Source organism: Centruroides vittatus, unplaced genomic scaffold (genome assembly GCF_030686945.1).
Source record: "Centruroides vittatus isolate TY-2023 unplaced genomic scaffold, ASM3068694v2 contig_1158, whole genome shotgun sequence".
Lineage (NCBI taxonomy): Eukaryota > Metazoa > Arthropoda > Arachnida > Scorpiones > Buthidae > Centruroides > Centruroides vittatus.
In genome coordinates, this window is record NW_027120744.1 from 808,612 (window position 1) to 836,534 (window position 27,923).

Genomic DNA, 27,923 nt, shown 5'->3' on the forward strand with positions numbered 1-27,923 from the left:
CACTATATTCAGAGTATAATATTTATCCAAATTATGAGCTAATTTCAAAATAAGGTTGCAAAAACAATACATAATGACAGACAAACCACAAACAGACAAATTATGTTATTTAAAAAATAAATAGAAGTACAAACATTTTTATTTGAACTATTTTTAAATTTTTGTATATAATTTTTACCTCAAAAATTTCAATTATGAAAAATCATCATCTTAGATTTACAACTGTACAAAATTATAGTCATAAATATTGATTACATAATTATCATTTATAGTATGCATGATTAAAATGTGAAAACAGGTATACAAAATGCATTTTTAATGGAAGCCTGTAACAAAGTTTTATTAAGGGACATTTATTTAATCATATTGCTTATTCAAAATAAAATACAATTAAAATGTTATATTTACAGAATTACACCATCTTTTCTCTACTAATTAAATTCATTACCAAGATTATAATAAAATTTTGAGTACGTACAAAATAACTACTCGTGCCCTTTGAATGAATTAAAATTATATATATTTTTTCAATATTACAATAAAAGTAAACTGTACATAAAAAAAGTTATCAAACATTTCTGAATAGCCGAGTAAATAAGATATGAATGTTATTATACAAATATCACATTTCAATTTGCCATTCATCGATGAAACCGAAATCTAACGAAGCTATCCCAGAAGAATTATTTAAATTCGTCGTGTAAGAGTCCGGATCTATTGGACTAGCAGATGATCTCAAGGAGTGATGTTTGGCATCATTAATTGAATTTCTTAATATTTCTTTACCTGTCTTGCTAGATGCTGATCGAAGTATTCTATTTGACACTTTAGGTTTGTTAGTACAAGGAGTAACATTTGTTTTGGTATGTTTTTTCAAACTAATTGGTGTGGGAATCTTAAATTCGTGATCTTTATCTTTCATGCTAACTGATCTATGAATTAAACTGGAAGAATTATTATTTGAGTTTTCAGTTAGCTTAATATTTCTATGAAGTGATCTTGTTCCAAAATCGTTCCTCTTAAAAATACTTGGGATACGAACTGGAGTGACTGCTTCAGTTTTTTGAGCTTTACAATCTTTTGGATTGCCTCCATTAGTTTCACTTTCAATGCTGTTATAACGCTGAATGTTTGCTTGCACCATTCCTGCATTTTTAATTCGTAACCGTATAATACTCTCTCTTTTTACATGTTCATCTGTACTAACTTCACAATTTGAAAAATAATTTTTAGCACTAACCCATTGTAAATTACCTGGAATGTCTGATGAAGTACAACCATCTTTTTCTGAAATATCCATGTTTTTAAATGAATGAAATTCAGTTAAGTTTGAATTATCATCTTTATTGAATGATTTTTCTGATGTTAATTGTGAAACATTCAGATCAGATGTATCCTTAACATCAGTTTTCAAATAATTTAAATTTTCACTGTTATCACTAATGTGAGATAAACCACTGCTTTTGGAAGGATTTTCTGACTGATTAAACTGAGCTGAGTTCTCTTTTTCTTCTGCACTTTGAATTACAGGACTGATTTGACGTCCTGAAAAACATATTTCATTATTATTCATATTATCATAATTTGAACAAATAATATGAGTATTAGATGAATTTTTTGAACTCTTAAGAAAAACTTCTTGTGAATTAAATTTAATTTCTAATGTTTTGGGAGTAGAACATTTTGTAATAGTATTTTCTCTAGAAAAATAATAGTTTTCATGTTCTTTCTCATTTTCATCAATTTCTGAATTTCCATAATCATTATTTATGTCATTTCCATCATCTTGAAATATTTCAAATCTATTCAATTCCTTATTTTTATCTGCATTACATGGAATATTTTTACAAGATTTATCATTTACAGAAGAGTGTATGTGAATATATGAATCTGTATTTTTATGCATTACAGAATCAGAATTATTTTTGAATTGGGAAGGTGAACGAAGACCAGTTTTCAACGTGTTTGGACGTCCTCGACGTAAAGATGACTTATTAAGAGATTTTGATGGTTTTTTAATGTTTTTAATGCTTGAAAATTCTTTTACATTGTTAACAGGTGACTTATATTCTTTCAACAATAATCCACTTTTTCTGCAACGATTACTTCCAATTTTACGAACAGAAATTTCTTTGTTTACATTTTGTTTGGGATTATTATAGGATAAACTTGTATTTTCAATTAAATTCTTACAGTTTTTATTAAGAAAGCTCTCTCTTCTTTCAAAATTTTGCTGTACTAAACTCTTTGAAGTGTTTGTCATATTTTTTACATCTGTACAATCCATTTTTATATCTGAGGTGCTGAAATTTTTGTTTTGTACTAAATTCTGATAATCACTAGTGCTTAAAGCTACTTCTTTCAATTCTTCTACAGAAGAAAGTGATTGGCTATTTGTTTGCAAAACTTCTTTCTGCATTAAATAAAGTATTTTGCAAAGTTATTAAAATATATACAAAATTTAATCAATATTTCTAATTATACATTAAATAAAATGAAATATTTTTTCAACTTAATCTTATTCAGAAAATTCTGAAATAATGTATAAAAAAATAAAATGTTTAGGTTTAATTTTTTAAATGATACAATGATACAATGTAGTTATCTGTTTTAAGAAAACATACATTTATAGTACAGTACTTGCACATTGCCTCCATTTTTTGTTGTTTTAGTTTTACAGTTGTAATAAGAATTTTCAGATTATTTTATCAATTTATTTTAAGTTAAATGTGACTGTAATCACTTAAAATATATTTTATTATAAGCTGTTAATATTTTGGTAAGAGGAAGTTGTAAATAATACTAAAAAATTTTCTATAGATTATAGAGATGATACATAATATAATAATTTAAAATAAAAATTGGTTTCTTTAACCAAGAAAATGAGATATCACAACAACAAAATCTATAGAATTTATCATTTTTCTATTACAGAAAAACTATTTTATCATAAATACCAGTACTCAGCTATTAAATTGTAAGATGAAATCATATTCTTGGTTTTTAAATGGTTATATACTTTTTAATTTATTTTTTCAGAATTTATTTGTGATCAAGACTATTATTTCAGATCAATTAACTATTTAAGAGAGACTAAACATCTAATAACAGATACAGAATATGCAAAGTGATATCATTGCTATTTTACTACAAAAATTACAAAAATAAATAAGAGCGTTTAAAAATGAAAAAACTAAATGTAGACAATGTAGAAAATCAAATAAGAAAAATTATTAATTAGAAATTATTTTTTTCATTATTTTCAAATATAAGCATGATCAATAAGATTTCTTATAAAAGAAATTTTTAATATAATGTTTCAGAGAATTATCACTTACTACCAGAGCTGTGGAGTTGGAAACAGTAAAAATGGATCAACTCCTTTTTTTTTTTTTTTCATTACACACTTTATAGTAAGCTTCAAACAACAGTGTTAACCTCCTACCTGCATTATAGGCACCTATTGTAATGCAAGATCTTATTTTATGATGATGATTTTCCTACTTCATGATCTTTCTTTGCATATCACTAATTACTGTTGATTTTCTTTTCAGAAATTTATATTTGAATTCATATATTACATTTTTTTTTGTTAAAACATTCATACAAAATGTCTAAGAAAACTTGGGTTAAATCTAAATCTAGTGTTAAAATACTTTACTATAATTACAGATAGAAAACATTGCATGTCAAAGTGTGGTTCAATATGAACATGATAATTAGTAGTGATAATGAAAAATTGAAAGATAAGTACTTTCAGTTTTGATAGGAAATGTTTGCTGATTCAGTTAAAAAATGCTTAAGTAGCAGCATGACAATTCACTTGGTAGTGATGAAATGCCATCCCGAGTTAATATAATCAAAGTATATTATAAATTATTATTTAGAGGCAAGAATTGGAATCAGAATTTTAGAAAACTGTTACAGGTCTATCAACTCCACAGTCCTGATTAATACTGAGATAAAACCAATAAATCAGGGATTCCAAACAGGGTCGATATAGACCCACTGGGGTCAATGGAATTTTGAAAAAGGGTTGATGGAACTCAAGGGGTCACTTGGGATAGATGAAAAAAATTTGATACTTATTGTATTTTTTTGAGAATTTCAGATAATTTTCAACAACCATGTAGGAAATTCATTAACTGATTTAATAATTTAATTGATATATTATGAAAATTTTGGAAAATAACATAAAAATGTTAAGGGGGGTCTATTGAAAAGAATATTTTCTATATAGGAGTTAATGAAAGAAAAAGGTTGGGAATCCCTATGATAAATGATTACAAAATAAAAGTTAGATCACATTTACTTATAAAGAATTGTAATCCAGTCTGCAAAAAGTCTGATACCTCTGATTTATCATTTAATGTTTTGATTGTAATCATTTTTGTAAAAGCAGTCACACAAAATAATTTTTCAATATCTCACAAAGTATCAAATTTCAAAGTAAACAGAAAACTTTTAACTGTTTTTTAACATAAATTTGTACATGTATCATTGTGAAGATTATAATGGTAGAATAAACTAACTAAAATAACTCAATTTGAATTCATATAGATTTAGTTATTTAAATGAAATCATAAGTCTATCTATACAAACTTTATAAGTTACCTGACTAACTAATTTTCCATAGACCAACCTGAAAAACTGCTCCCAAGTACTTTTAAGTCTATCTGGTTTATCTGCAGGAGTTTCTTTCTTCACAGCAGTTCCAAACTTTTGAACCTGCATTCAAGCAATTCTACATTATATACATTTTCCAAGTTTTCTTCTATCTTTGGAACATTTTTTATTTGTTTAAAAAAGTGAAAACTGTTAAGCAAATGAATTCTATATAATGTCCTCTCCCAGATGTTTTCTTTCATTCAAATTCCTCATTTTCTTTTGTTTTCACTCTTTCCTTTCCTTGACAACACATTTCCAAGCTGCTGGTAACAACTCCCCACTCTGATATTAACCACTTCTGAATCACACCCTTTCTCCCAAATCCATAATTTCTCTGTTGTCCCAATGTTTTCTTCTTTCCTCATTTCCTTTAAATAACTTCATTTTCTTTATCCAAGGCTGCTTCTGAATGCCATTGTCATTCTACTTTTCAAACAGTCCTCCTAATGTTCTTTGAGACCTGCACTTATAATCATCTTCATCACTCAAATATATGCTTGCTCCTGAATCTGTTAAACAATTGATATGTACATTCAATTTCTCCATGTCCCACTTTTCTTTCTCATTCCTGACAACATCAAACAGGGTAGAATTTCTTTTTAATATGATCTTCTGGGTCATTCTCTTCAAAGTTCTGTAAAAACTCAGCCTGGGCTTTAGAATGACTCAGGAATCCACATAAAGGGAACCTTCTTTCTGTTCATTCTGTTTTATTTGGGTGCTGCACATTTGACATATAAAATTATTTTTTGAAAATAGTAGAAAAGTGCAGTTCTTCTACATGTAAATTAGAGCAGATACTGGCCAAGGTGACTAAGGAAATGGATAGTGCTTACTCATGATATTTTACACATTATGATTTTTAATCTTATTTAAATTTAATGCAAGGTTTTACATGTAAAGAATAGAAGTTCTAATTGGATGTACCCTTGTGCAAAGATTGGCGAGCTCGTCTCTGATTCCAGCGAGGAAACAGTGGGACGCACGTTCTAACCTAACCTAACCTAACTATTCTAATAAATTACCATAATTATTAGCAACCAAATTATTAGAATAGGTTAGGTTAGGTTTGGTTAGAAAGTGCGTCCACTGTCTTACTCATGATATTTTACACATTATGATTTTTAATCTTATTTAAATTTAATGCAAGGTTTTACATGTAAAGAATAGAAGTTCTAATTGGATTGTCCATAGCAAAGGATTAGGCAGAGCGGGTGATGAGAGAAGTAAAAATGTACATGCTAGAACAATCTAAAAATGAGAAAATTCTACAGGATGTACTGTACAGTACATTGATGTCATGTTCTAATCTGGAAATGATTGATGAATATAAAATTTTTTATGAATGTGCTTTCTACTATCTCCCTAGGTTTGAAGTTGAGGCCAGGGCTAAGGAACAGGTATGTTTCTTGGATGTTTGATTATGAAAGGACCAATATGTGTTTATAGAAAGGAGTCTTTCAATCTGATTTATATTCCTTCTGACTCCTAGGCCGCTATAAATATACAAAAGGGCTTTTGAAATCCTAATATGAAGAGCTTTCAAGTTGTTCTATAAATGAAAATTTATAGAAACAGAAATGCAGGTTTTGAGGAAATTAGAAAAAAAAGGGGGGTTTACCAAGGGCAGCTTTCAAAAAATAGTTTTGAGCATCAAGTGTGTGGCACCCAAGCAAAAACTAGAATTAACAGAAAAAAGGGATTCTTTACATAGTGTTGAATTTCTAGAGCCCAAGCTTCTACAGAACTTTGGAGAGAGTAACCTGAAAGATTGTATTAAAAAATATCTTACTCTAATTCTGACAGAAACAAGAAAGAAAAGAAGGACATGATGGGCAAACCGGGGATAACATAATGTCAATAGCTAAAAGAACCAGGAGTAAGTATATTATATTGGAATGATAAAGAGGACCCTAAAGAGTATGACAGGACTCAAGGAACATCAAAAGGACTGAAAAGTAGAATGATATTTTCTTTATCCAAGGCCACTTCTGTTAAAGTAGTAATTTGGAGGAAATAAGGAAAGAGGAAAACATTGGGCCAAAAGAGAAATGTTGGATTTGGGAGAAAGGGCCGAAGAAATGCAGTGAAGGAAGAAGTTCTTGCAGATAAACCAGACAAGCTTAAAGGTACTTGGGAGTTAAGAATCAGTTTTTCAGGTTAATCTATAGGAAGTAGTTAGTTAGGATAACTAATTTAAATTAAATTATAAAAGCAGGATTATTATAGAGTAGGTAAAGATATTTAGTAACTTATTATAATGTTTTAACAAAGAAAAAAAAATATACACAGTGGATGATCGGTTAACAAACATAATCCGTTCCGAGACTTTGTTCGTTATCCAAATTGTTCGTTAACTGACTATTGATTTACCATAAGTTTTTATGGGAATTTGATTAATTTGTTCTGGAGATCCCCAAAAATAAAAAAATATATACTTTCTTACTATGTTTATTTATATGTAATAATAAAAAGATATATATATATACAGTCTTGCATTTTTATTAGTTATGTTTTTTTCCCGTTTATGGAGGTTAAAGAATCTGTCTAATGTCGATTGCTTTTCTCTCTTCTTCAGGATTTTCAGTAATTAATAGCATTGTAATTGTAGAGATCCCCAAGCCTATTAGCCTCAACCTGGCTTGTATGCCATTTTAAAACTGTTGATCTGACATCCCCCACTTCTTCAAAAGATCTTTAATTAATAGCAGATATTGGCATTAATCCTCTTTTTCAGAAAACATATCTCACCGAGTTTCTTGGTGTTCTTCATTCAAGAGTTCTTGGCGTTCTTCTGTTGTCAGATCCATTTAAGGTTCCATTAAGAGCTCTTCAATGTTCTTTATTTCTCAGATGTGATTTTTGTTACTCCTTTAGCTGCTTGAGTCTTCTTGATTATACTGTATCTTTCTTAGATAAGATTGAACTTCGCTCTACTGTAGATTTGTTCAAGCCATACCACCCACCAACATCAGACATCTTCTACCCACATCTTCTACCTTTGCTATTATACTCTCACCTTTCGAAAATAAAAACTGATGCAAAACTTAACAAGTGCCTGCCCGACAGTCTCGCAAATACTATAAAAGAATTGTTTCTGTCAGAAAAATAAAAGGCTCGAGGAATACTATGTGATCAGTATATATCGGGTTGAGCATCGATGTTGACGTCTCTCGCACTCTGAAAAGTTTCAAATTGTTACCTGAAGACAAGGGAAAAATCGGTATTTGCTATTTTCATCGCTTCTTTTTATGTCTGTTCAGTGAAGTGTTCATTATCCAAACCTGTGTTCATTGTCCGATCATAAAAAACTTTTGTGAAAGTGTTCATTATCCGATTTGTTCGTTAACTTGATCACCCACTGTATATATATATATATATATATAAATTATAAATTTATATTTATTTAAATGAATCTTAATTCCAGAGTTGATAAAATGCAATTATAACTATTAATTTACAAGTCAACTAGGCAAATAATTTTTTTATGCAAAAAGTTTAAGAATGAATAAATGATTAGATTATTCCTCAATTTACAAAACTGTTAATTCTCATTCTACATAATATTGCATAATTAAACATTTAGAGACTTTTAATGAATTTGTTTTCAAGAAATAAGTAATAGCATTTGTTAAATATCTTTTAAAGATTTACAGTCAAATCTCAGTTTTGACTGTATGATAACTCTAAGATCCAGCCACAGATGGTCAACTCCCTATAGTTTCTATGTTAAAGAAAGTCAATAGCCTGACCAATCAATGAAAAGACTACTGATTCAGAAGTTAGTGGCATTGAGATCACTTCATGTCATTAAATGTCACGACATGAATCATCAATGATGTCACTATTTACAGTATTTACTCAAATATAAGATGATCTCGCATATAGGATGAGGTGTGACTTTAAAGATCAAAATAAAGAAAATTAGATTTATTAATACAATTCTAATTTTATTTTGTTTAATAACAAATAAAATATCAAATGCATGTAAATGTACAGTACATGTTGTCCAAAATTACTGGCATTTTAAACTTCAAAGAAAAATCTTGTAAAATCGACAACATAATCTGTTCACGTAAAGCTGCACAATCGGGAACCTTTTTAATCGACGAAGAGTGGGTTTGACTGTTAAGAATTGGCTTCTTTTAAGCCAATTCTTAACAGTCAAACCCACTCTTCATTGATTACACTTATGGGTTTCTTTGAATTCTGATTTCCAAATAATCACCTGTTTTCCTGTGGGAATGAATTAAAACTTGTATCGGGCTCCCGTGTAATTTTGGAATTCAATTCAAAAGCTTTGCTTTTCCTATTGCTATTCATCTTTACTCCTGACAATACACAAGAACGATTCAAACGACCCAGATAAAATATTATTGTTTTTAAACACCAGAAGATGAGAATCCGGTAAAAAATGCAAATACACAGTTTACAAAAATTATACAAAAACGAAAAGAATCCTTTGCTCGCGGGTATAGCACAACCTAGGTTTTTGAAGCAGTGAAAAATGGATAAAAACCTCGTTTTATATATGCAAGTAAATACGGTAAATCAGATTTCAATACAAATACGAGAAAGATACTGCTTCCATTTTTTGATACATGCCGCAATTAAATTTAATCATATTAATTACTAAAACCACATTAATTGACATTCACATAATATAAATGGCATCCAAGAATTCATGTTTAAAGGTGTTTAAGTCAAATTAAATAACAAATATTTATATTACATTTGTAGGCATTTTTATGCATGAAATACAGCTAAAATGGTAAAAAAAAAAAAAGGTTTATTTTGGAGTTCAGGAATGGATTAATCCATTTTATATTTATATATAAAATATTCACACATTTTGAAGAAACACTAAATCTTCAAAATATACGAATATGTTTTGCTATGATTGTAATATATTTTGTAAATATTTTAATGTAACTGAGCCATCATCTAGGAACTGCTTTTAATGGTTTTTACATACTGAGGCAGATGAGAAGCCTCAATAAAAAGGTCGATTCTGCTGTAGATACTGTTTGTTCCTAAAGGTTTGAGAAGGACATTGAAATAAAGGTTTATCATTTCTTCAAAATGAAGATTTAGTGTTTTTTCAAAATATGTGAATACTTTATATACATAGTTATTGTCCTTGACCTATTCTTTTAACACTTTGTATTAATTGTAATATATTTTTAAAACCATTTTATATTGTTTTTTATAGGAAAATTTGTTTCTGTTTTAGAACATCTTTTAGGAATGAATTACATTCATAAATTGAGGTTTGACTATACAAAGTTTTCAAACATTAAAACAGTAATATTTTTGTGACTAGTATAAAGAATTTAATTTAATAATTGAACTTATAATAGTAGTGTAAATTTATTAATTAAGAACTACAAATTAATTTAAAATAATATATTATTAAAATTACCTTCATAAAAGTCTTTGGAGGATTGTTAATGTTCTTATTTGATATTTTTAAATATCCTTTGGAATTATCAATTGAATTTCTATATTTACATAAAATAATAAAGTAAGTATAATAAAATTACCATAAATAAATTTTAATTTTTATAAGGTCATACTTCTTTTGTTTATTTTTTAATAATCTCAGTGATCGTCTTCTAGTCTGAATAACTGGAGTTTGATATATCATACCAGTTGGGGAATCAATATCACTAAGAGAAACCATGTCACAAGCTGATAAACCTGAGGTGACTTCCAAAGAATCTGCTAAATAAAATACATTAAACTTAATAGAAACTAAAAGATAAATATTTTCTAAATATTTATTACATTACTTTCAGATAATTATAAGTATTCCTGTTATTTGTCTGCAGTAACTCTTACAGTGCAGAAGATTTAAAAAATACTTTAAATCTTCTGTACTGAAGAGCTAACAGTTTCATCCAGTCTCAGATTCCATATTTTCAACTTGAGAACCATCTGACTGTTTCTATGCAAGCATTTGTTTAAACCTAAATGAATATTTACACTAGCAAATAATAAACCAACAATATTAATAAAATAATAATAATAATTGTTCTGTGCAAATTTATATCATGGGATTAAAATTTTAACAAAATTTAGCTTTATATAACTTGTAAGAATGTTCAGCTTATCTAAATGATATAAATAATCCAAACATTATCTAAATAACAACAAGGGATTATTTATTGTGACATCGTCAAAATGCCAGGCTGCAATTTTTAATCATACTTTTAATATACTTAATTTAAAATATATGCTCTTCACCTCAAATTAGTAGTGTCTTGTTCCTGTAGATCATACTTTTACTTTAACAATAGAGTTATGCTTGTGAGGCTCTGGATAGGTCCGAACCTCACTGAAATTTGCGTTAAAATCATTTCTTTTTAGAAAAAGATTATTTTTTTAGAGGAAAAAAAATAGAAGGTAGAAATAGTTTTTCTTAAAGAAAACGACGCGAACTTTTAAACAATAGAACAATGGGGAAACGTAGATCGTCTATCTCCGAGTGGGAATCGAATTAAACTTCGATTTTGACCTCTCCCGCGCCCCCGAAAGGTTTCGAATTGTCATCAGGTGACGAGAAGAGACCAATCGGAAAGCGGAATCGGAGGAAAACAGATAAAACCTGAGAATTCAAGGACGCGAGGGCTTCTTCCTCCATATCAAACAAGCGAAAGGAAAGGAAAGGAAAGAGGGCTTCTTCTCCCGAAAGTTCCAAGTGACGGATCTATTGTTGTGTGTGTGTCTGGTGCCCATCTTCGTCTCCGTCTCCCGACCTCGGATCGACATCTTTCCATCAACGGAAGTCGACCGCATCGTCCTGGAGTCGCGGAGTCGTCGAGGGAACTGGCCATTCGCGACCTAGGGACACTCCTTCAAAATGAGACTATATTCGAAAGGAGAGGAAGACCCAGAGGCTGCTGCCGACCTAGAACTTCCAAGGTCGCGGAAATCTTGTAAGCTTCTTTTGTGTCAAATAAACGGTTTCTTGTAACCGTAGAGTCTGTCTCAGTGCTGATCGCCCACATACGACCCTTCGCGACCGCTCGACCCTCTTGACATAGTCAGCACCCAGTCGGCAACCTCACATGCTGATCATCTATTAATTGCTTTCAGGGAAAAGTTTTGAATTGAAATAACATGACTTTCAGTTTGCATCATTAGTTCATATAGTTAATCAGGGCCTCCTGCCCCTAAGGTTTCCATATCTTGAATTTCATCTATCTAATTCCATTCTCAAGATTAAGGAAAGACAGGCAGTGACAGTGGAAATTTATAGGTCTATAATTTTTTTCAAATTGCAGCCCAATTTGAAAAAAAATTATCACATAGGTCAAAATAACTGCATTGTAAATTAACAGATGACAAAAAGAATTGCTTAATGATATCATTAAGCAATTCATTAAATAAAAAAGTTTCCATTATAGTTCTTAACTGTCACTATAATTTCTTGATCATAAATATATAAAAGTTTTACAAAAATGAATAATTGTAAGCAATTGTAATGAAGATAATTATAAAAATTAAAGAAGTGAAAAATGTTATTAATCTAATACTTATCTACAATTTATGGTCATTTGATTATGGATATAAAATTTCCTGAACTAGATATCAACAATAATCCAAGTAATTAGACCAAATCTTGTGTTCCCTTTCATCTGTTCTATTTTGCAAATATTTTAAATGCAGAAAAGTTCTCCATATTTATTGCCTGTATAGTCAAAGTTATCAGAGAAGAGAGGGGGAAAAAATCAAAGTTTAAAGGTCATTTTACATCTTAAAATATGGTCGTATCATAATTTAAATATTTGGACATTTACCCTATTTACTCAAATGTAAGACACCACTGAATCTAAGACACCATAATTTCTACATGTTCATCCATAGATTTATAAAAAAAAAAAAAAATGTAGATATAAATTTGTAAGTAAGTTGTACATTACTGTCTTGAGTATCAAAGTCAACAACTTCTCTACTTTCCATGTTAGGATCTTCTGAATCAACACTGGATTCAACACACATCTTTTCATATACATCGTCCTCAGTAATGTTTAAATCATTAAAAATGCAACATTCCTTGAAAGAATGCCACACAGTTTTTTTGGGTACATGACAACTAGGCAATTCACAATGGATGATAGTCAAGTGTGTGACAGTTAACCGAGCAACAGAAACTTAAAAATTTTTTGCTTGCTTACCATGATTTAACAGATATTATTTATTTATTGTAAATACAAGAAATCCTTGTTGGTTGAAATTCAAGAAATGAAATAATCGCGACTTTAAATTATCAAGTTTTGAATTATCCGAGATTTATGTATATCTGTACAATATGCCAAATGCCACGTAACTGATGTAATTTATTAAGCAAATAGAATATGAATACATACAAAGAATGCTATTTTTGTTAATTATTAATTAATAATAATAATATAAATGTGAAGGAAAACAGCATGTGTCTGGTGAGAACCTCATAGGTTGCCAGATAGTTTTATAAAAAAGTAAAGCAGATTCCACAAAATATAGCCCAAATTATTTTTAAAGTGGCCCAAAAAGTAGTAAGTTACTCAAATCTAGTAGTGTAGAGCCCTACATATATCTCAATCTGCTATGTGTAGCCCAATCTTGCAATCCCAAAAATCAGCTGTATTTTATGAGATAGGAGGAAAAAAAGAGTAGTTCATGGATAAGATGACACCTGAAAATGTGTTACTGTAAAAGCAAAGCCATATTAACCAGATTAGAACTGTTCTTGGTCTAATGTTCTCTTACAGCATGGAGTCACTTCGATCTAAATGAATGAGTTAACAGGCATGTTACAGTTTGGACAGAATTTTCACTTTGAATTTTGAACTAACCAAATTCCTTAGCATGTAAATCTCTGTATTAGGGTGACCTCTGTCCCCAGAAAGGAAATGTCCATGGAATGGAGTCTTACCCATTTGTCTCTATTTTTTCATTTCCTTGGGATTACTGTAATATTCTTGCTGCCAGTTTTCTGCCAGAAGACATGTCCAATGTCTTCAGCATTTCCAGGTAATTTTTTAATGGGATAACCAATTTTTTAAGGAAATGCCAAAATAAGCCAAACAAGAACAAGCAATTATTTAGTGACTTCATCACAATTCTTTTAGTCTTGTAATGGTATAATGTACTTGCTCCTGTACTTTTCCTGTTAGCAATAGAGTCATGCAGGTAATCTAACTCCTTCTCAGGGAAAAATTTTGAATTGAAATAATGTGACTTCTGATCCAAAGCTGTTCATATATAGCTCATTGGGGCCTCCTGCCAGTACGCTTTCCATATCTGGTCTCAGCTTTCATCTATCTAACTCCATTTTTGAGATTAAGGAAGGATGAATGACAGTGAGAATTTATAGGTCCCATAATTTTTCAAATTACAGCCCACCAACGAGATATAACTAAAATGCACCAAAAGTAAATAGCTATAAACCTTATTGGAGGAGAGCTATTTGATTGAAACAAACAAGCTCAATCAAAATTAAAATGTTTAGGTCTCAGTTGTGTACTTACAGTACTCATTTAACAGTACTTATACATGTAGGCTGCTACTGTGTACCCTAAAAAGTAATGATTGACCTGTATTCCTGGATTTGCTGAAAAAAATTTGGTCACCCTATCTATATCCCTGACCGGGATAAAAGTATAGTTACGAAATAATGGAATTTTGAACTATCTGTGTTTGAATTAACAAGGATTTCCTGTATTGGTAAAATATATATAAATTATAAATATGGTTAAGACTTATGAGGTAAGAGTTATTTCCAACTTAGAAAAAGGAAATATTTTGAAACAACATATTGTAACATTGTTAATTATTTTTATGTCAGTAGTTAACAAAAAAAACACATCAAAGAAAAGCAATTCTTTGAAAACAAATTCTTTAGAAGAACTTTTATACTTTTGTTTTAACATATAATAATGTATTTATTATAATTATTGTAATGTATTTTTAATTTTACATAATTGTTTTCTGTTTTTATGTTGCCTATATTCATTAATTTGAGGGTAGATATCAACTATCCTTCGAGGCTTTTTATTTATTTATTTTTACAAGTAAATAGAAGTGTGTAATATGTATGTTTGTTAATTACAAAATCATTCTTTTAACTCGTTTCTTAAAAATATTTAAATTTACTAGTAGTAGATCAATAGAAAATAATAGTGATATTAAAGAAAACAATAAACAATTTTGTTTATTATTCATCTCTTATTTTATCGCTCAGATGTTTGGCATCAAGTAAGTGGTAGCCCAGTTGATGGTGTCCTGTTTTTCTATGATTTTCATACAATTACTTATGATGTTACTGTAATAGACTAACAAAATTGAGCTACGCAGATCTCAAATATTTACTATTATAAATATTGGTCTAATAAAATTATTAAAATAACTTAATGAAATTAGTGACAGAGAAATAAGATGCAAATACTAGATGTCATTAATTATGATGTATTATATCAAATCTAAGATAATCCTATTTTCAGATACTAAAACCTGAAAAAGTAAGTGTCTTACATTTGAGTAAATACAGTATAGTTTCTAAAAACTTTAATTCTGCCAGTTGTATCTTCTTTTTATAGTCTATTCAAATAAGACCATTTGTAAATATATATATTTATAATTATTTTTTTTTCTTATAAAATTTAGCTTACATTGCTGTAAAATCATTTTATAATTTTAATGTTTAATTTCTACCAACTTTATTAAAAATTAAAGTAAATTTGAATATGTTTAAAGTGTCATATTTATTTTGTGTAAATTGAGCATGAGTATATTAATGTTTATATTGATTAGTGTTGTACTTTTAAACATATATATGTATATAAACATATTTTATAAACATATATATATACAGGGTGGGCCAACGAAAACGAAACGACAGAGTGTTCATGTTCGTCCAAGCAAATCGCTTGGACAGGTCGATTTTATTCTCGAGGGGACATCTTTTGCAATAAAGTTTCTGCGATTCTGAATACAACAGACAACAAAAAATTTTAAAAACTCATTTATTTTGTATTAACTAAACAAACATTTATTTCGAAAAAAAATGTTTGTTTAGTTAATATTCAGATTCGCAAAAACTTTATTGCATAAGATGTCCCCTCGAGAATAAAATCGACCTGTCCGAGCAATTTGCTTGGACGAACACGAACACTCTGCTGTTTCGTTTTCGTTGGCCCACCCTGTATATGTTTATAAACATATATATATATATATGTTTAAAAGTACAACACTAATCAATATAAACATTAATATACTCATGCTCAATTTACACAAAATAAATATGACACTTTAAACATATTCAAATTTAATTTAATTTTTAATAAAGCTGGTAGAAATTAAACATTAAAATTATAAAACGATTTTACAGCAATGTAAACTAAAGTTCATAAGAAAAAATATAGATATACAAAATTATCATCAGTAAAAAGTTAAACTTACCATTTGTTTTTTCTGTGTTTAATATGTCATAAGACAATGCATTTTGGTAAGATCTGAAATAAATATGAGTTACATTCCCATTTCAAAAATTTCATAATTTTGAAAATATAGAAATTTAATTACTGATTATAGTTATTTTCTCTTGATTGAATTTCATTGTTTATTTTACGCTTTGATGCAGATTTATTTACAGGTTTGCAATGTTTCTCATTTGAGGTCAATACTAAAGGAGGTGGCAAATTTGAAGAGATTTCTGAGGTAGTTTGAACAGAAACACGTCCATGAGTGACAAATTTTCGGATTCCACTTACAAGTTCTGAAATACAAATACAGAAATAAAATATTAGAATGTTAGTTTTAACTTAATGTTAATAAATTCACATACATGTTTTTCAATTAATACTTTGTTTATGTGATAGAAACTTAAAAGTCTAAAATGATAAAAATGAGGAAATATTTATATGTGGTTTCATAAAAGTGCAATTTTTGTTCTTTATAAAATTATGTGGAAACAGAATAATTAGATGTAGAAATTATAAAACTAATTTAATATCTTTCAATTATTATAATAAATTATCATTTAAAATTTTTCAAATAAAGAAATTTGTTGTTAAACATGTTTTGTCTTTATTTACCTTGGACGGTTCCACTGCGCCGTTTCTTCTTTGCCTTTGGCTGTTCATCAGGAATATCAGATTTCTCCAATCCATTAGAGCAACTTTCTGGATCAATTTGTAATGTTACATTATGATAACCTAATTTTTCAGCAATGTCAGAAGGAAACTGTCCAACATGAGCAGAATTATCAATTAGAAGACGGACTATTCCAATCTGATATTCAAGCAACTTGCTACAAAATAATAAATTATTAAATATGAATATATGTAAATATCATTAAAATGCGAAACAATTATTATTCTTTATAAAATATGAGAGGAAAGAATTTTGTCAATATGATAACAACTATGACAAAATTAACATTCTATCAGAAGTGAAAATCATCCATGAGATGAGACATCAAATATTGTAAGATGAATAAGAGCTTATTTAATTTATAAAGTAGTGTTTGAAAAACAGGTGTGTGAGAAAGTCTATTTGGACAAGAACATAAATTATGTTGTATCAGATAAGAAACTGATCATACATGGCATTTTATATCAGAAACTGACTTTCTGGGAACGCATTTTCATCTATTTCTAATTAATCTTAAACTTCATTTATTTAACCACTATAAATCTTGGCAACAGTTCAAATCTCCATTTACAGGAGGAATCAACTATACATCAAAGAAAACTTTGCAGGAGTTGAAAAAAAATTTGAAAAAATTAGAGATAGTTTTGTAAAGGGAATACATTCTCAAACCTCTGAAGAAATCCTTGTTATAGTACCTATAGCATTGTAATTGAGTCTCCAAGTCTAATATCAAGGTATATATGTTGTCTTAGAAAAAAGTTGCAGTCAGTTCTTCAAATTGCAATTCCAATCATCCTTCATTTCATATATGTGAAATGACACTGCCTTCACTAATCTCCATTTTCACCTTCATCAGTGAAAGGAATGAATTTAATCACCACCTTTCGAAATCCATTTATTTACTTGAGACATTTTAATCTGAAAATCATCTAAATCTAACATTCCAATTTATGCAGTCACACAATCTAGGAACATGAACTTCTACAGTGTAAACAGATTAGGATGTGCAAAAATAAAAATTTTAATATCACCAAAGGTTATGAATACAATAATAGAACTAAAAAGAAAAGTGACCATATGAACAGATGAATTTTATGTCCGTTCCACACAAATCCAAGGTGAAAGGTGAAAACCTCTCTCCTCTATCCTAGACCAAGCTATTCCTTCTCCTTCGTGACCAGAGTTCTCTGAATTCCCAATGAGTGCAGATGTGGAGAGATTCTTAACAGGGAGAGATTCTTATGAGTAGCAGATTTTAAACTCTGCTTACAAAAATGTAGAAAAAAGTCTGCTTCTCATTTCTTTCATGCTCTTACCTAAAAAAACTTCCATAGACATGGTTTAGGTTTGTTGACTCTCATCCAAAAAAAAAAAAATATATCAACTGGTATCATCCTATCATTATTTCTGATTATTTACATAGCCAGGATGGATTTACCAAATGGATCTCTTCACACAATATAGAAACACTATCTGTGAAATATAGTTGAAAATGTCTGAAGGTTTAATATCCTGAACATCACTAAACAAATATGACTTTCAGCAGAACAATGAATGTTCAAAATGTAATCATTAACAGATTCTTGATGTATAAGTTACAACTTAACTTTTAATTATGTCCAAATAGTACAAACAAAAAAATTGGTGGTATAATATAGTAGTATAAACAACCCCCATTCTGTGGGTAAATGAACTGACTTGGAACAATAAAAATAAGATAGCATAAGTTACAGCAGGGATGGGCAACCTGTGGCAAGCCAGACAGATACATGTATGAATTGGACAAATATCCAATCAAACAATGCACAATTATTCAATAACTGAATTTATAACTCAATTATCATAATATATATGCATTTCACAACCAAAACTAATGTTAAAAAAAATTCTTGTTTTTATAATTTTATGGATTAACATGTGGCCCCCGGGCCGCATGTGGCTCACATTAATATTTTTTGCAGGCTGTCACATAAAATATGAATAAATATATCAATTTTCTAGCTTAAGGAAGTATGCGGCAAAAGTTAAAACATTATTTTCTATAACTTATGTACATGAATAGTTTTTTCGCAATGAATTTAGTAAAAAATTAAAACAAGAAACCGGGTAACAGACACATCAAAACTAATTTAAAACTAGAAGTGACTAATATTTAACCAAATATTTCTGATATATTATGTTTACATCAGTTCCAGAAGCTAAATTAAGTATACATATGCTAATTTATAATTATATATGAATAAATAATTGTGATTTACCAGCATTTTTTCCTCTTTTCTCTTGTAAGTGGCCCGTGTCAGTTCAAAAGTTTTAAAATGCAGCCCTTACATAGAAAATGGTTGCCCATCCCTGAGTTACAGAATGCAGTATCTGTTATTAACAAACATGTTAGCTTCTATCTTTACAAATTTATTTCTTATATGAATTTATTAACAAATTTAAAACTTTGCCCGTAAAAAGTACTTTATCTACAATAATGCCACCAACACCAAAATTTTTTAAAATATTGTGTGTTAAGCTTCACACACAATAACAAGTTCCTCTGTACTGTTCTTTAAATTTGTTCAGTTCTAGCATGTAGTGCAAGATCTTTCTATGGAAAATTTTTGAGCTGTGTTAGAATTGAAAGAAAAAAAAAGCAATTGCCATATTTCTGAAAAGGGGAAAAATAACAGAACAGAAATCTCATTTAAAAAACAAAGGATTATTACAGTATTTATTCTTAAACTACTTTATCTCAGATATTTTGTTGAGATTAACCAATTAATTATATCACAATACTGCTTGGCATACAAAAATCTTTCATATATCAAGCAAGCTTTCTTTGCAAACTCCACTTTATCAACATAAACTTAAAACTGATAATGTATCCATCGTCTCCAAATTATCAACACTGCTGAAAGTAATCAATTATTATTATTGGAAGAAACCATTTACTTATAAAATCATTCAATGTTTTTCATTGTTTATTTTCTTCACATCTCATTTCAAAGTGCTCTGGAACATGAGATTTGTTAATAACTATTTCAACAAAATAAGTAATTAAATCATAGTAAAATTAAAAAATAGTTTTTTCATTTTTAATTTGTTTACAGATTAATCATGATCATAATTTAAATATCACTTACTTTGCTTTTCCTGTTGTTGAATGTGATGATGGTAATAGATTTGGTGCCATTATCAAAGCAAGATTGTGAGAATCCATTTTATTTTCAAAACTATTTTTAGCAATATTTGAAAAAAAATTCACTGTATGTTGTAAGGTATAAAGGTGGTCTGGAGGAAGAAGAAGACAAGCTAACAAACAAGCAGATATATTTTGGTCTACTTGATAACACCTAGAAAAGCAAATTTTTACAAATTAAAAATATTTAATCTATAGTATTTGATTTACTTATTTTTGGAATGTTCTTCATATTTCAGTTATTACCATCACTGATAAACATTTTCAAAAGTAAAATAAATTATAATTTATTATAATAAAAAATTTTTATATTAACATCTCAAAAATTCAGCAAGCCATGACAGATACATGTATGAATTGGACAAATATCCAATCAAACAATGCACAATTATTCAATAACTGAATTTATAACTCAATTATCATAATATATATGCATTTCACAACCAAAACTAAATGTTAAAAAAAATTCTTGTTTTTATAATTTTATGGATTAAATTATGGGAAAAATCTTTAGACCATAACACTATCAAATATTATTTTCACAAAGAATTTCAAGTAATTCTACAGTAGAATCATAATGTATCAAATCTAGATTTTTCAGTAATTAATATACAGTAATACCTCGACTTACACAAACCCAGAGTTATGCAATTTTCAAATCTCAACAATTTGTCTTTTGTTTGAACGAACACGCAACTCTTGATTACTCACTCCCCCCACACTATTATTCAGCTTATATGTTCAGACATGTCGTGCGGAATCGACGCACAGCTACAATTTATTTTGTGTTTGTTATATCTACGGAGACTTGAGAGAGATCTACTATGTCATCCAAACAAAGTAGAACTGATTCTTCTGCATCAAACAAGAAAAGAAAAACTTTTACCTTTGGAATGTAAAGTTAACATTATTAAATACTTAGATACAAAAATGAAAATTTGTGAATTGGCAAAGAAGTTTGATCTACCAGAATCGACAGTCAGAACAATTATAAAAGGTAAAGAAAAAATTCTTGAAGCTATAAAAAATGCTCAATCTTTAAATTCAAGCATCATTCGTAAACATCACAATATTATCGCTGAGATGGAAACAATGTTATCTAAGATTTTATTAAACATTTTTTTCTGAATTTGTTTTCTTTAGTCTCTGGCTCCAATTAAAAATAATTTGTATGTATTTATATGTGAAGTTATACCCCAATTTACGAAATTCAACTTATGTGGTTATCGCTTGGTCCCACCTATTGTGTAAGTTTGGGGTATTACTGTAAGTCAAAAACAGAATATAGCTAATAAACAGTTTAAATAAAAAAAAATTCAAAATTGATTTTATTTCAATTCATTATATTATAATATTGCTTAATGCATTATACTAAAATGTTTTATATTATTGTTATTAATAAAACTATTTTAATTTCAAATTAAATAACTAACCTGAGAAAAATATTTTGTACATTTTTTGGAATAACTGGTTCTGGTAATTCTCGAAACCATTGCTTAAGTAATGAAGAGACATCATGAGGCTGAGCATAATCAAGATTTCCACCATTTTCCAGATATTTCTAAATAAAAAATTTTAATGACTAATAAATACTTATTGTAACAACAGTGAAATAAAATTAGACTTAGAATAAAGATTTTAAAATGTTTTTTTATATCTCTTAAATTATATAAATGCTCTTATAAATTTTGGTTAAAAAGAACAAGTGATGAATCTATTAATATGACAAAAGGGATGTAAGCAGTGTTCATGATTAAAGTATTCCTATTTAATGCTATTTGGAAGGATATGTAGCAATGAAAATCAAATTTTGTATGCTGATGTTTCACAGGAAGAGATGGAGATAGGAAATAAACCTAAAGCTTATAGATTTGTGGCACTGCAAGAAAGAAAGAGGAAAAAAAAAAAAAAAAAAGCATGAACTTGATTTTTGATTTGCTCATGTGAACTTTCTTCAGTTGAGGGGATTTGTCAGTATGCCTCTTCACTTTAACATTTTGTTTTGGGATCATTCTTGAAAATCCATGATTATGAATCATGGATTTTCAAGAATGTGATTACACCAGTGATTACACGACTGAAAAAAAATCTGGGACTTTTTCGATTCTGTCAAGAAAGTCAAAGCTCACATGCATCTGATTGTCTTTCTGTTCAATCCTGAGGTTTTTGGCATCATCTTGGAACACATCTTTCTGATGCCCAAATCTTGAGTCAAATTCTGATGAAGGGTATAACGATTCAAATTTAACTCACTACTCATCAGCCTCAATGTTAGTCAATGGTCTGACCACACGAGCTCTCAGTCTTTCCACATTTTCTGCAGTTCTCAATGTTGAAGGCCTCACTGAGTGAGATTCATCTTCTACTGCTTCTTGGCCCTTCAAAAATGCTTTGTGCCACAAAAACTTGTGCTCTTGATAAGGAAGTTCCTCATAGGCTTGTTGCAACTTTCTTAGATCAAATTCATGGATTCACCAATCTTAACACAAAATTTGATGGCATACCATTCCTCCAAATTTCGCTGTTCCATTTTCCACAACGTAATACAAAAACAAAATTTCACCTTTCATGCTCTCTAAAATCACATAGTTACCACATGAAGTTGAAACTGTTACTGAGTGAGTAACATACAAGCTTTGTAAAAGGGAAGCCTGCAGTTTTGCCAGATTGCTCTCAGTGATGCCAATCTCATTAATTTTCTGCCACACCTCATATATTTCTTATGATCAAAATTTGTACCTCATTCTGGCAAACTCAAATCACCTACTTGCATTCCCCAAATAACATTAAATAAAGAACCACATCTATAATATATATATTATATATATATATAGTATATATATTATAGTAATATGAGATATTACTATACTACTTAAGATAAATATTTTTTATTTGTTAAACTTACTCTTAATTCTTTTTGTCGTGTAATTGATCCAACTTTTCTAAACAATCCTTCAAGATGCTTATGTTGCAAAAGGTATTCAGTTGTAATAGCTAAAAATCTGTTACAAATAACTTAATGAATTTGGTATTTAGAATAAAATTAAAAATTTTCTTAATAATAAACTTACCTAGGTACTGGAGTGCCATGACAGTCAACTGTTATCCATTCTTGACTAGATAACAAAACTCCAAAGACCTGGTCAGGACATGATTCATAAACAACATCCTAAAAAAAGTTAAATTACTAAAATTTATTAAATAAAAACATATTCATTACTATTTTATGCATATATATATATATACACATACAGTAGACCCCCCTATAACACGGTAGATACATTCCATGTTATATGAATCCGTGTTGTACAAGTCACTTAAATATATGAGCCAATCACAGCCTGGCACGTGTGTGGTTTAGGGGCTACAGCTGTTTTTCTTTCCATAAAATTAATTGATTCTAGAACAATTTGACTCAACATTTCCAAATCACGTATAATTTTTTGGGAATAATATTATGCTATAAACAAAAAATTGTTGGATTACTTACTGAGTGTGCATCGTTCGAAGACGCCATTGCCTAAGCTTGTTTTTGTCGCGGAGCGACTCATCGAATGGCGGACACATTTCCTGATAAGTTATTCTTTCTGTGAAGAATTCGCTGAACTTTGGAGACATCATTAATAGAAATATAATTTATATGGCCGTTGAATAACACTGTAAATGTTTTTTTCACAAGAACTGTATAAAAATTTATCAATACTTTCCCGCCTAAACTCTATATACTCCTGGCGCTGGACAGCGGCAAGTAGTTCGGCTGCTCGTCCACTATTGGTCCAGAATCGACCAATCCTGTCTCGACACGAGTCGGCGATGACGTTTTACCATGTTATATAAACCAGATTGCAATTTTTTCGCCGTGTTATAGGGGGGTCTACTGTATATATAAAACAGTAATGCTGAATAGAATATATGAATAGAGATGCTGCTACATAAGATGAAAATATAACATATTTTTATCTTATGTAGCAGTATTGCCAGATATTTCACTAATTATTCTCTATGGAGAGATATCAAATCTTTAATTTATTACACTTTTATAGATGTAAACTGAAACATTAGAATTGTATTAAAAATAATACTAGTTTAATATTGAAAAAATTTGAATATATTAATTCATTGTTGTTACATTACAATGAATGATACACACTTTAAACATTCTCAAACTTCAGTAGAAATAATACTACCAGTAGTGATGATCATTTCTGGTATTAGTACAGTTTTAAATTGATTTTAAAAAACTTTAAGGACACACTATCAAGTTTATATAAACTATAAAAATTGCTATTGTAGTGATATCGGACCTCCTTGTCCTCCCTCACTTGTGGTTTTGTCAGAATGGGTGCAATCCACCTGCACGCAGCAATAAAGGGTTATAAAAGGGGATAATAAATATAGGCAAAGAGCCATAAAAGGAAGGAGAAAAAAGGTGGGAAGAGAGACAGAGAGAGGAGTTCCGGACATGGGAGAGAGAGGAAGGACAAAGTGGTGGTCCCTGAGTATAGAATAAGTTTTTTGTGTAGAAATATCTGACTATTTTCGTTTTGTGTGATGAACCAACGGGGCTGAATCTGCTGGTTCAGAACAGGTTCCCTACAGCTATTATTATTGTTTCTTTTAAAATTATTCTTATAGTATAAAGTTGATAATTTATTTCAGTTGCCAACACATTAGTCCTATTCAAAGCAATAGTTCAGAAAAGATGCTACTGAGTCCTGTTAAATGCTCCATTCTATTGAATGCTTAAGTTACTTTAGTGAAATTCCTTTGGATATTTAAACAACAATCAATTTCAATCGCTTTATTTTAAAACAATAATAAATAAAGCACATCTGTTAAATGCTACTTAAAAAATGTGGACACTTAATATTTTCATTATTATTTCTACTCAAATGTTCATACAAAATTATTCTTAAAATAAGCCTCAATGAATGCAATTATAAAAATTATAATTATACAGAAATCTGCATTTGGAAAGATACTTTGCCTAATCACAGAATATGGGAAATTCTTACACTTTTTAGAATAATAGCAAAATCATTTTTGCTAAATGAAAACTATATCCATTATAATCAGTTTCATATTCAATGTTTCAGATTTAGATATGTAGATAATTATAATTATAGACTAGTTCCTAAACAGAAATTCTTGAAAAATTACACAACTTTTCAAGTCTCAGCAAAAACAACTAAAGACTTATAAAAAATGTAAATTTACAAATGTGAAATACAAAAGTGATAAACTTATTCAGGGGTCACCCTGGAAAATTTTTAAAAAATTGCCAATCATTTCACCAGTTTTAAATTTTTTTCATCACTTCAAATTATTTATCACCACCAGTTTTACTTACTGATTAATGTAGATACTGGTAGCCCTATCAGTTTGGAGTCTGGCCAGCAAAAGCAACATGTTAAGCTGTCATTTAGAGATACGAATAATTTTTGAATAATTTTATAATGAACAAGTCTGAATAACATATTTTATCACAATGCCTAAACAGTATTTCACACACACTGTCATGTAAAAATTTTTTGCTTCAGTCTACTGAAAAAAGATCAAAGTAAAAAAAAAAAAAAAAAAAGTCACCCTGAAAAAAATTTCCCAAATTTTCGGTTAGGATAAAAATCCTCAATGTGAAAACTCTGAGTGGCATTGCACTAAAACTTCTTTCAGTTCTCAATGTCACTTCCTGCCTTCCTGTCCGAACTTTCTGCGTGATGTCTTGACATCACGCAGAACGTCAAGGATGCATCTGTTAATAGCAGTCACTCCATGTCTCTGCCACAATAGCATGCACTGCTGCTTGTAGGCATTTGGAAATGGTTGTGAAAGAAAGAAAAAAATGGCAGCACCCATATCTATTGATAATATGGTAAAGGTCAGATTTATGATTTTAAATATGCATTTTTCAAAACAAAAGTTAAAAGTTGAACAATTGAATGGACCAATAAATCATAACTTATATCAGCATTGCCTTGCAAAGTTGCACATTGGTTAAAATGACTATATATTTATTATTCTTTGTGTTATGTATTTTCTATTCTATCAATAATGATCAGAACCTAACTAGCAACTCTTCAAATAAAAATTTAATTACTATATTCATTTTTCTCAATTATTAGTTTAAGAATCATTTATTTTAACTGTCATCAGTTTGCTTATGTAACCTGTAACAACCTGTGAAGTTATAAATTCCCACTGGTGTCCATCTGTTCATCCTTAATCTCAAGAATGAAGTTAGGTAGATGAAAGTCAAAACCAGATATGGAAAGCTCAGAAGCCAGAGGTCCTGATTAACTAATGTGCATATGAAATTCTGATTTGGACAGGAAGTCATGTTATTTCATTTCAAAAAATTTTTTCCAGAACAAAGTTATATGAACTTAGATGATTGGCATGACTCTTGTTAACAGGCAAATTCTGATATACAAGGGCAAGCACTACTAAAATCAAGAGCATTGTGCATCAAGATCTAAAAAATTATAGCCCAGCATTGTGACGATGTTACAACAAGTAACTGCTCATTTTTTATAATAGAATAAAACTAGCTGCATAGCAGTTATTCAATTTTGGTTTTCATTTACTATTCAGTTTATTATTTTATATTAGGTAAGTGTATTATTATGCTATATGTATTACTGATAGCATCTATGCCTATTGATTTTCAGATTAATTAAAAAATAGAATTTATAACATTGTTTTATGTGGGGGAAAAAAGAAATATATCTTTAGAGATGCATATAAGAAAAGTATTGGAAGAACAAAATATCAAATGTTTATATAAGTGAACACAATAATGTCATTTGTTTTCCAGATATTATAGAAAAAGCATAGTATGCTATATCCATAATTGACTATTTGAAAATTTTAATCTCTAAAAACAGTTTCAAACAAGGATCTCAAATTCAAGTCATAACTTATGTGAAGCAAAATGATAATACCTCCACAAACACGAAAAGAGAAAAATGTTAATTCACCACAATGCACAAACAATTCATATTAACTTAACAATCTTCAATTTAAGTGAGAAGACAGAAGGATTCTACACAAATATAGAATCCTTCTTTCTCCACTAACAGCATTATACAATTAGTACACTAAACTCATTCCACTCCTCACACATGTATCCACGTACACAAAATAACTGTGGATAATTGAACAAATCCTTCATACCAAACCATTCAAACGTTGCTATTTGCACACATTTACTCTGCTATTCTTACACATTGCTTTCATACATCCAAGTTGCTTCCCACCGGAACCTTATTCTTTTAACACGCGTCACAGATTCCTTCCATTCGCTCGATCATACGCATTCTCTAAATCTACATATGCAGCAAACAGCTTTGTATACGCAGTCAACACTTCTAATAAAATCACACAGTTAAGTTACATTATAAATTAAAAAATACAGTACCTTTTTGTAACTAACTTTTCTCTTGCATTTCGGCAAACGAACTCCCAATTCTTTTAACTCATTCCAAATCAGAGATTGCAAATTTTCTTCTCCAATCTTCATTTCCAATTTAAATGCTGGTGTAATTAATTTGTCCACAAGATTGTCACATTAAGTGAGATCAGTTCTGCTTCATTAACTGATTTTCTTCATAAACCAGTTCTTAAAAACAAATAGTTTATCTTATACTCAAAAGTTAAAATAATACGGAATCAATATTAATATATTTTCTTAAAATTTAGTTAAAAATTATCATCGTGATTACATACGAAATTACATTTACTCAAACAATATTGCTACGAATGTTTTAAACTTTCCGCCGTTGAATTTGAAATAAGCAATGTTGCCACTACAACTGCCAGATAGTCGAAGTAAAAAGTCGCCAAAATGTGGCGCTGAAGTAGCCCAAAATCGCCCATTGGCAAATTCATGCAGGATTTTTAATTTTTAGGCAGTAAACAAAACAATTACATAAAG

General features: G+C 29.3%; 1 protein-coding gene across 4 annotated transcripts; it reads right to left on the bottom strand.

The window, feature by feature from the left end:
- Nucleotides 1-280: 280 nt before the first annotated feature.
- On the bottom strand, nt 281-27,806 carry LOC136979819 (rho GTPase-activating protein gacF-like). Of its 4 annotated transcripts, none has more exons than XM_067275856.1 (12): nt 27,716-27,806; nt 27,408-27,608; nt 23,062-23,159; nt 22,896-22,992; nt 21,424-21,551; nt 19,935-20,144; nt 16,749-16,963; nt 16,237-16,429; nt 16,114-16,166; nt 10,245-10,392; nt 10,091-10,169; nt 281-2,413 (listed from the first exon to the last, which is right to left on the bottom strand). In XM_067275856.1, the coding sequence occupies exons 2-12, from the start codon at nt 27,507-27,509 to the stop codon at nt 623-625; spliced, it is 3,114 nt and encodes a 1,037-aa protein (XP_067131957.1). In that variant the 5' UTR covers nt 27,510-27,608; nt 27,716-27,806; the 3' UTR covers nt 281-622. The 4 variants fall into 4 exon arrangements, with proteins under 4 accessions (XP_067131957.1, XP_067131954.1, XP_067131963.1 ...); XM_067275853.1 differs by having other exon boundaries at nt 27,408-27,634; nt 27,716-27,766; XM_067275862.1 differs by having other exon boundaries at nt 10,245-10,389; nt 27,408-27,801.
- Nucleotides 27,807-27,923: the final 117 nt, after the last annotated feature.